Raw genomic sequence first — 10506 nt, 5'->3', positions numbered from 1 at the left:
AATAAAATAACTGCAGGCAATCATCCGTTTATTACATCCCCATTAAAGAGTATACTATGGCTGGTTGGCACCCCATAAGAGATGTTAATGATATGCTGAATGTGCAAAGATACTTATATAGATATTATAAGTCCGGCTCCACCTCCAGTCAGCCATTGCAGCTCACCAGGTAACCGGAGTACCGGGCCTGGGGTTACAGGTAACACTCCCCCTGGTGATGTCGCTGTAGGAACAAGTAGAACCGCGTCCTGACAGGTAAACAGGTCTGTCACGTGACCCGCTGACGTTCTAGAGGCGGGGCCTCGGACTGTATGGCGCTGTACGCTGTGCTGGAGGGGGACAGGTTAGGCGCTCTGCGCTCTCTGACGAGTTTTGAGCGAAGTAATTATTATACCCGTAGACAAACAATTAACTGTTTTTTACATCCTACATGGTTTTATTCACGAACACTGTGCCCCACTGGTTTCTGACGGCTACACCTCCAGCCAGTAATTATCATAGCTCCATGCCGGAGTGTGGGCGTTCCAGTTCTGCACCAGATGAGGGCGGAAGCGGAAGCGTCAAGAAGGTGGAAACGGTGAGTCAGAGAATATGAGGAGGTGTTTACTCACATAGTGTTTGTGCATAGCCAGAATAAATATATATATATATATATATATATATATATATATATATATATATATATCTATCTATCTATATATCTATCGCCATCACTCTTCTTCCCTCTTACATACATGTATCACATGTGCAGGACATCAGGGGTGCTTCTGGTATCTTAATGGCTATGGTGGCTGTATTCTGAGCTACAGCTTTGTGTGTCCGTTTACTTCTGTTGCTGTAGTACAGTATACATGTACTATACGTGTGAGTAAATGATGCCATTTTCGTACTCAGGAAGGCTATGCAGGACCAGACATCTATCTCTGCTTTCCCCCACGCCACTGCCGAGAAACTTGTTGAATTATCGATATTGGCTTTAGAAAACCCCCTTTGTGTTTAAGCATTTTCTATTTTTAAACTGTTTTATTAGCCTCTTTTGCTCCAAAATTGCTTTCAGTATTGGTTTTCATGTTTTCAAATACCATATTTGGAAACATGTTGATTAATTATTGCATCATAACTGCCAATACAGAAGTTGCATCTGGTCCAATAAAATACATTTACTATAAGTGCATGCAACTGGTGGCAGACCATGCCTGGAAGTCTGAGGAGGATCCGTAACTAGTTTAATGATAATTTTAGTTTGACATAGTGCCAACAATCACCATAGATTCAGAACTTATTTTCTAAGACTGTCAGTGGATTATACTACAGAAGTTGTTGATGTAAAATATCAACCGGTTCTAAATCCAAACATGGTGAAGTGACATCCAGAGAATTTGAGCAACTGAACATGATTTGCTATTACTGGTTTATCCAGTGCCAAAACATAGATAAAATAAAAACATCTTGTATGCCAGAAATATTAAAAATATCCATGTTCTTTTCAGTGAGATGTAATGTGCAAGGTTGTACTTATTTTAAAGAATACATTGTGTTAGTTTTACATAAATATGTACTTATGTTTTGTGTCTGCTCACGTTATTCTGCATCATCTGTTGTCATACAGGTTCTGTGTTATTTTTTGTGTATGTGTGTAGGTAGAATGTAGCATTGGGTTATTTTTGTTATACAATATAGGTTTTATGTAAATTATACAGTTTAAGCCCCTCCCCCCCAAAAAAAACAAAATTATATTTAAAACTTGTATTGTCATAATTAATTGTTCTCCCTTCATGTAACAAAACTGTGGGGGTTGTCCTTTGTACACAATGTGCCTCATTTAGAATTAGACTGTTAGGCGCAAAGCAAAAAGGAGCAAATTTGCACCTTGACAAAGCCATGATCCACTACAAGGGAACAGGATTTAAATTGTGCAGACAGATTTAGAGTTGGGATGGGGTGTGTCCTAAATCTATTTGTGCCCCTTGCATTGTGAAGTAATTTCCACTCCGATATTGGTGCCATATTTGTATGTGTAAAAATGATCTGAAAACACCATACCTTTAAAATTGCATATTTTAAGAATCTAAGTAGACTTTTAACATGTAGTATTGACTGATCTCCCTATGTCATAAAGTTGCTATACTAGTTTCATTACAATGTTAAGGTATGCATTTAGGTGCAAAATTTGCATCGAGCCACAGTAAGCATTTATTTGCCAAAGAAGGCGACTGCAAGGTTGCTATGGTCCAGTGGAAATCTTGCAGCTGAATGCAATGGAGGAACAAAACGTTTGATGTACAGTGCGAGATCAACTTTGGCCCTGTTGTGCACATTGATTTGTGCAAGTATATTTTTGAAGTGCATAGGTTTGCAGAGCAAACAGTGCTACCTTGGCATGTATAGACTTCTGTCCTGTGGTGGCAGATGGACCCATTGGTCCATCTAGTTTTTTTAGAGCAGTGCAGAAACAATAATTTCTTATTTTCAAATTGTTAAAATGAGGTAAAGGTGTGGGGCCATTTATTGCTGCATTCAGTGGCATAGGACCATTTTTACTCTGCAAAAAGATTTGCATTCCGCACCTGCTCAGAGCTGGCTGCCTTGAGGTCTCATCCTATATGTCCTATATATGTCCCATGTTGCACTTCTGGGTGCACTTTGAGCAATGTAATAAAAAGCTTCAGACATACAGAAGCGTCACGTGTGAGAAAGAATACTAATGTCCCCTCACTTTCATGATTAATTTAAGCCATGAATGATTTTCTAAACCAAGTAGAATTTTCAGAAAAAATGATTTGCTTAAAAGGAAGGTTTCTAAATGGGTTAGAGATTAAACGTTAATTTAACGTACACTTTTGTGCACATTTGGGAAATTTTCCTGTCTCTACACATCTGTATGCCCTTCTATTTTGCAGGGTCATCTGAGAGAGAAAAGTATCTGGACATCTTGATACATCATTATTTTACTCAATATAATACGCATGTTTAGATGCAATTTAATGTTAAAAAGTGGATTGCTATGCCACTGCAACGCAAATGAAAATTGAGAACAAACTTGTAGTGAAGTGAATAATGCAAAACCTTATCAATAACAACTTATATTAAATCACTAGGTGAAAAAATACCTTCATTTATTTCTGCTTGTTTTACATCTTGACAGATAAGGAATCTCCAGGTTGGACAATACATGGAACTGGCAGCTGATTAAAATGACAGATCAAGAGAACAACAACAGCATTTCAGCAAACCCTTTTGCTGCTCTCTTCGGGTCTCTTGCAGAAGCTCGGCAGTTTGTTGCTGTGCAGAAGGAACAGCTCAGACAGCAAACAGGTAATTCTAGTAGTATAATATACCATGTAGACTTTTGTGCAAAATTCTGTGTATAGAAAATAGAGAACCCTATACATCAGCTATGTGTTTCTCTGCAAACAACACTTTTGATCGCCACTACTTGTGCTAACAGAAATGCTCATATGGTAAGGCTAAGGCTTTGGTATGGTTCACCCGTAAACAAGAATCTCTTCAACCTCTATAGAGTATGCAGACGAGAGTCAGGATGATTCTGACAACAGTGTTTCGGAAAGCCTGGATGACTGTGATGACTCAGTGGCAGAAATAAGTCGCTCGTTTCGGTCTCAACAAGAGATATGTGAACAGCTGAACATTAACCATATGATTCAGCGAATATTTCTGATCACATTGGACAACAGTGAGTATGATTTTGTCAATTCTGAATGCATGTTCTTTGCTTCCTGTTAGCCAATTTTCAAAATTGTCCAATGTGCATCTGTATTTGGAACTCTTTCTTATATTTCCAAACATGCATAATAAAAATAAATACATACATTGCACTGTAGATTTTATTTTAAATGTTTTATTGTGTTGGCTATGACAGTATAATGATTTTCTGGAGTTGAGACCTTACTGTTTGCCTCAATAGTGATGCTACTCAGTTTCTCACTACTCATTGGCAGTAACATCCATTATTTAAAGTTTTGTACAAAGAGGAAAAACACAGGGGCACTACATAAAGGGGTACCATCTCTATTGAGTGGAAAAAAATAGGAACAATTTTTATTTATGCACAAAATTGGTGTTTGTCGGGATAACCACCTGTGTGTACAGTTAAATCTCCAATTGGTTGTTACATTTTGGCTATGGGGTAATCTTTGCAGCAGCCACTTTGTTATCACAAAGTGTGTGCAGTGACAGTCCTCTTACGTCCTTGGACATAACAAAATAACTATAAAATCAGAAAAAGAGAGCACTGCAATAGTGTATACCAATAAATATTAGCTTTGGTTTGGGGGCAAGAATAGATATGTCTACAATTACCATCAACTGCTTTTTTGGTTAATGCATTCAGATCTCTTTTTGTAGAAGATGGTAACAGTTGTTGGTAATGTAGACATAAGTCTATTCTCACTCAAAATCAAAGTTGAAAAAATGTTTGCAATTCTAAATCTTATTGAATGTAATTTAAGTTGAAACAAAATGACTTACTAAAAATGTATTTAAAAGTTATTGAACCCATACACACCAGCGCTAATTCCTGGTAACTCGGTTACTGTGTCATGTCAACTAGTGTAAAGTTACATAGATTTCAATGTAGGATGATTGTTGTCAGCCATATTTTCATAGCCATAGCAACTGAGGCGCTGGAATGTCTCAGTTCTTCAGGGAGAAACGTTATTTATCTATAGAATAATACACACACTACTTAAAATTAGCAGGATTCTAGAATTTTTTGGGTGCACAGTTTGTTATAATACACACGTTTTACTAATGAATACTGAAGTCATAATATCAGATCTAACAGTTTATAAGTGATGACATCAGAAGTCATTGTTTAAACAGATAATATTTGACTGGTGAAACACCACACCGAATTTCAGGGCAGAGAGCTACTGGGTGCAAGAAGACTCAGCTTAGCTCTTATAGTAAGCCAAAAAAATTGTTTAAGATTTGCTCTATTAATGGCTTTTGTTGTTTAATCTGCATATTGCAAAAATTTCTGGTTAAGAATGTACAATGTGGGTCATTAGAAGGCTAACAACACTTTTGTATTACAACACAGGACACGTCAGTTTCAAAACATTTTTTCTCTTTCATCCAGTCTGGGGGACACTGCTTACCATGGGTTGTGGAGGGGAGCTCGGGAATTGGCACCTAGCTAGTTGACTTTTAGCACTGCTGCCAGACCCTTCCCCCTCTACAATCCCCCTGCCTCTCAGTTTTTTCTAGGTGCCCAAGGATTTAGGCTGTAGATTTTTAGCTAGTAAAATTATTAATTTAATTTATTTTTTTCTTTCAGTTATTTAACTTTTTTAATTTTTTAATTTTAAACACTTTTTTATTTTGACAGCAGACTTGGGAGTGTATTCTACCATAGAGAGCACACTCCCAAAAGACCGCAGCATAGACCCTGCTCTGTCAGATGAGAGCCAAGGGCTCTCACTGACTGAGTTTTTCACAGGGTCTACATCAGAGTGACAAGCGGTCTCTCCTGACCGCTGTCACTCTCAGCCTCCCCGATAACCGGCACTGCCACTGCGGGCATAGAGCGCCGGTTATCGGTGCATCAGCCTTCGGCCAATTTGGAAAGCCCGGGCAGGTACAAGACAGAGCCCGGGAAAGTATGAAGGGGCAGACCAAGATCCCCCCTCAGAAATAGGAGGGGGCATCGGGGTCCTACCGCTGCAGGAGACCTCAATCTTTCGAGGTCTCCACTACTCTGCTGATATATATATATCTTTAAAAATAAAAAAAAAGGAAAAGAGACAGAATATCGGAAGAGGGGGACCTAAAATTAAATAGAGCTCCCCTGCTCTTCAATTTACTGGCAGTATTCCGGTCTTCTGGAATTAAGAAGAAGCCCGGGAACAGAGACAGCCTTGTGGGAGCAGACATCAGGACATTGCTGGTGGACTTCTCTCCTGTGGTTGGCCTTTTGGCTAAGTATTCTATTTTTTATTAAGAATTTATAAAAACTGTATTTGTTTACTGACAAAGTGGGGCTAGTAGGGGTAATATTATCGTACTCTTTACTTGCCAAAAAAAAAATCACATTGTTTATTTTAAGGGACAAGTGTAACTTTTATTGTAGATTGGTTGATTACTTGTTTTTCTCTCTGTCTCCCTCAAGTCATGGTGTGCTTGGTGATTCTTTCCTTTGTAAAATGTTAGATAAAGGAAAAGGTCCTATGGAAAAATATTTTACCTGTTATAAATGTAAAGTTAAATTACCACAGGGACCCGTTGCAGCTTTCTTCTGATTGCGAAGGGGGTCCCCCATCTGTGCAAACCCAGACTCTAGCCTCTCTGTCGGAGGAACCGGCCTGGGTGGCTCTTCTGACAGTCAGTTTCCTCTTTAGCCCAGCTTCTCACTAAATCTACTTAGTTATTGACAAGCTCGGCAGCGCTTTCTTCTGTATTGGATAATGCTGTCATGACTCTGGGGGGGTTCCACTAATCCTTTTCTGAAGAAAGGGAAACAGAGTTTGATCCTGACCAGGTTCACGTATCTAATCAGGAAGAAACCGTCAGATATCAGGCCATGGATGATTTGGTATTAGCGGTGAGGCAGGCCTTGGACCTCCCAGAGCCAGAGGATCCTAGTCCTATAAACAGAAGTCACTTTAAGAAAGCCAGAAGAAAGGTTATTTGTTTTCCTCCTTGGTGGAATTGAGACATATTGCTGAGGGAATATAGAAACAACCTGATTTAAAAGTTTTCTATTTAAAAAAAAAAATCTACTCCTTAAATCCATTATAGGAAGAGGATCTGGCTCGCTGGGAAGGAATCCCTAAGGTGGATACTCCTGTAGCCCGTTTAGCCCGCCACACTTCCCTGCTGGTCCTGGGCACTGCAACTCTGCAGGACACCACTGACCGCAGAATGGAATTTCAGCTAAAGAATATTTTGGTAGCAGCGGTTCTTCCTTCAGACCCACATTTACTTAGCCTTGGGTCGCCAGAGCCATGCAAGCATGGGCAGAGCAGCTAGCTGAGGCCTTGCAGAATTCAGAATAGTTTCCCTAGCTTTACACTTAAAAGAGACATCTGGGTATCCTTATGAGGCAGCTCAGAACACAGCGTCTGTGTCTTCCTCTATTCAGGCTTCAGCAATTTCTGCAGGAAAGCCATATGGCTGAAATCCTGGGAGGCGGTTTCGGAATCTGATAAGTCCCTAGAAACCATTCCTTTTTCACCATCAGGTTTGTTCGGCCCGGAATTAGACCGTATCATTCTCAGGCAAAGGGTGGCAAAAGCACCTTTTTTTGCGAGTGAACGTAGGCAGAGCCGTCCCACGTGTTTCAGCTCCTTGAGGCAGTCCTTTTTCGGGGGACCTCCTTCCTAGGGGCCAGTCATCCAGGGGCAGGCAACAAACAAATTCTAGAGGCTTCTACATACAGAGGTAGGTCCTAACAATGGACAGCGTCCTCTCAGGACCCTTGGATTCGGGGCATTATAACAAGGGGGTACAAGATAGATGTTTTGGGTCCTTTTCCACAACATTCTTGTAACCCCGCTACCCCGAGATCCACAGAGAAGACAGGCGACATAGAGATGTCGCCTCTCTCCCTATTTTTTCTTTTTTTTTTTTTTTAGCTAGAAGTTATTTGCAGAGTCCCAGAAAGGGAAAGGTTTTTTTATTCAGATCTTTTTCTTGTCAGGAAGCTGGAAGGTTCCTTTCGACCCATCCTAGATATAAAGAACCTAAAAGTGCACTTAATAGGACAAATTTTGGGTGGAGTTCCTGAGGTCAATAATATTTGGATTGTAAAGAAATCAGTTTATGGCTTTCATAGTCATAAAAGGCGCATACTTCCAGGTTCCTATCCGGAGCGGTCATCAGTCTCCTGAGATTCAGGGTTGGGGCATTCCACTATCCGTTTCGGGCTCTTCCCTTCGGCCTCTTCTCGCCTCCAAGGGTTTTCACAAATATTATGTCGGTACTGGCAGCTTGTCTTCACTCAAGGAGTTCAGGTGTGCTTTTCTTAGACGATCTTCTCATAAAATCCACCTCAGAGGTTTGCTTGCAACAGCACTTGTCACTCATCATAGCTTTCCTCGAGAGCCATGGGTGGTTAATAAACTTAAAGAAATCCTAGGAGATTCCGCGTCAATGCATGATCTTCCTGGGACTCATCAGGGACACCAAACAACAGAAGGTGTTTCTGACAGAAGAGAAATAATCAGGTCGGTTCAGAGAATAACATCTCAGGACTTGTCCTCTCCCAGTCCTTTAATTCACTTGTGCATGCGTCTTCTAGGGAAGATGGTGGCCTCCTTCGGGACGATCCCCTTCGGTCGTGCTCATTCCCGGTGTTTTCAGTGGGACCTCTTGACAGAATGGTCGGGATCCCACCTACATTTGGACCGCCAGAAGATCTCTCTGTCTCCGGATCTGAGAAAGTCGCTTCAGAGGTGGCTGATTCCGGATCACAGGTCGGTGGGCAGGTCTTTTGCTCCATGGTCAGGGATCATAGTCACCACAGACGCCAGCCTAGAAGGTTGGGAGGGCGGTAGCCCTTCACCTCATGCTCCAGGGTCTTTGGTCAGCCCAGGAGTCCTCCCTATCCATCAACACGTTCTAGTTGAGGGCAATTCCTTTTGGCTCTTCGGGGGCCCAAACCCTTCTTCTGGATCATCCAGTCAGATTTCAGTCAGACAATGCCACGGCTGGGCATACGTCAACAGGCTATGAGGAACGAGAAGCACAGCTGCAACGCGGGTATCAGCTCAGATATTCGCTTGGCCGGAACAATATGTTCCAGCAATCTTGGCAGTGTTCATTTCAGGAATAAAGAACTGGGAGGCCAATTATCTCAGTCGCAATGCGATGATGCCAGTGGGAAGGATCCCTCCATCCGGAAGCTGTTCAGAGGTGGGGTCTACCGGATATAAATCTCATGGCCTCCAGACACAACAAAAGGGTTCCCAGGTTTGGGGCAGGGAACCATTGGCATTAGCAGCGGACGTAATGACCATGTCGGCGGACTTCAGGTTGAGATATCTGTTCTCCCCCCCCCCCCCAATTCCCATGATTCCTCGAGTACTCAGTCGAGTGAGGCAGGGCGTTCTGCCAGTATTTCTGATAGCACCTGCATGGCCGCGGCGAGGGTGGTACGCGGACATATCGATGGCGGTAAAGCAAGAGCATCGTCTCACGTCGCGAGACGATCTTCTCCTTCAAGCTCCTTTTCGTCACCAGGATTTACCTCGGCTGAATTTAACGGCATGGTTGTTGAAGCCAGGCTTTGGAGGGCTAGGTGGTTCTTCCCCAGTGTAGTGAACCCTTTGCTACGAACTCGTAAGCCTGTTTCGGCTCGCATCTATCATAGCATTTGGCGAGCCTATATCAGATGGAGTGAAAATAGGTCTTGTCATACGTCCTCTTTTTGTCTTTTCCGACTTCTGGCCTTTCTTCAGGATGATCTTGAGGCAGGTCTCCACTTAGGTTCCTTAAAGGTATAGGTATCTGCCCTGTCAGTTTCCTTCCACCTGAAGTTAGCAGATATGCCAGACATCAGGACGTTTCTTCAGGGGGTCTTACAGATCCAGCCTCCTTACACTCCTCCTACAGCACCTTGGGATCTTAACCGGGTGCTTGATATGCTTACAAGGTCTTTTTTTGAACCCTTACTTTCGGCATATTCAGTCTCTGACCTGGAAGGTGGTGTTTTTTCTTAGCTATTGCATCCGCTCGTAGAGTTTCAGAGTTGGGAGCTCTGTCCTGTCGACAACCATAATTGGCGTTCCACGAGGACAGAGTGGTATTGAGCACTCTCCCTTCCTTTGTTCCGAAGGGTATTCAGCTTTTCATTTGAACCAGGAAATTGTGGTTCCGGTCTTTCGGGCAGCTTCTCAGTCTGATCAGGTGTATATGGAGAAATTAGATGTTTGTTAGGGCTCTCTGCATTTATATTAAGAGAGCTTTCCAAAATTCGGAGTACCGATTTTATGTTTGTCCTTTAATGATTCTCATAAAGGCTGGCCAGCCTCTAAGCAGTGAATTGCGAGATGGATTAGGGTAACAATTACACAGGCTATATCAGGGCTAACCGTCCTGGGCTAGAGAGATTTACGGCCCATTCCACCCGATCGGTGGGGGCGTCTTGGGCAGCGAGAAATGGGGCTTCTGCGGACCAACTGTGCAGAACAGCCAATAGTCTTCTGTCCATACTATTACAAAATTCTATCAGTTTAATGTGTTTGCGTCTTCGGATGCAAATTTTGCCCATACTGCTCTACGAGCGGGGCTTTCAGAGCGGTCCCACTCTTAGGGGGCTGCTTTAGAACGTCCCCATGGTAAGCAGTGTCCCCCAGACTGGATGAAAGAGAAAAGAGGATTTTTGTACTTGCGTTAAATCCGTTTCTCTGATTCACTGCCCTTCTGCTTTTCTTCTGTGTGCTCTTGGTTGATTGGCCTTTTCTCCTTAGGGATTTTTAATTAACTGAAAGGAAGAGGCAGGGGGATTGTAGAGGGGAGGGGTCTGTCAGCATTGCTAAAAGTTAA

General features: G+C 42.3%; 1 protein-coding gene across 3 annotated transcripts in view; it reads left to right on the top strand.

The window, feature by feature from the left end:
• Positions 1-245: 245 nt before the first annotated feature.
• Positions 246-10506, top strand: part of UBE4A (ubiquitination factor E4A) — a 53013-nt gene continuing 42752 nt past the window's right edge. Inside the window, exons 1-3 of one of the 3 annotated variants that reach the window (XM_075191138.1) lie at positions 246-577; positions 3146-3315; positions 3521-3694. In XM_075191138.1, the coding sequence (XP_075047239.1) occupies positions 3195-3315; positions 3521-3694 (295 nt within the window). In that variant the 5' untranslated portion in view covers positions 246-577; positions 3146-3194. The other 2 variants (XM_075191140.1, XM_075191139.1) reach the window with 2 other exon arrangements.

Source organism: Mixophyes fleayi, chromosome 11 (genome assembly GCF_038048845.1).
Source record: "Mixophyes fleayi isolate aMixFle1 chromosome 11, aMixFle1.hap1, whole genome shotgun sequence".
NCBI classification, from domain to species: domain Eukaryota; kingdom Metazoa; phylum Chordata; class Amphibia; order Anura; family Limnodynastidae; genus Mixophyes; species Mixophyes fleayi.
This window is presented reverse-complemented; position numbering and strand designations above follow the sequence as displayed.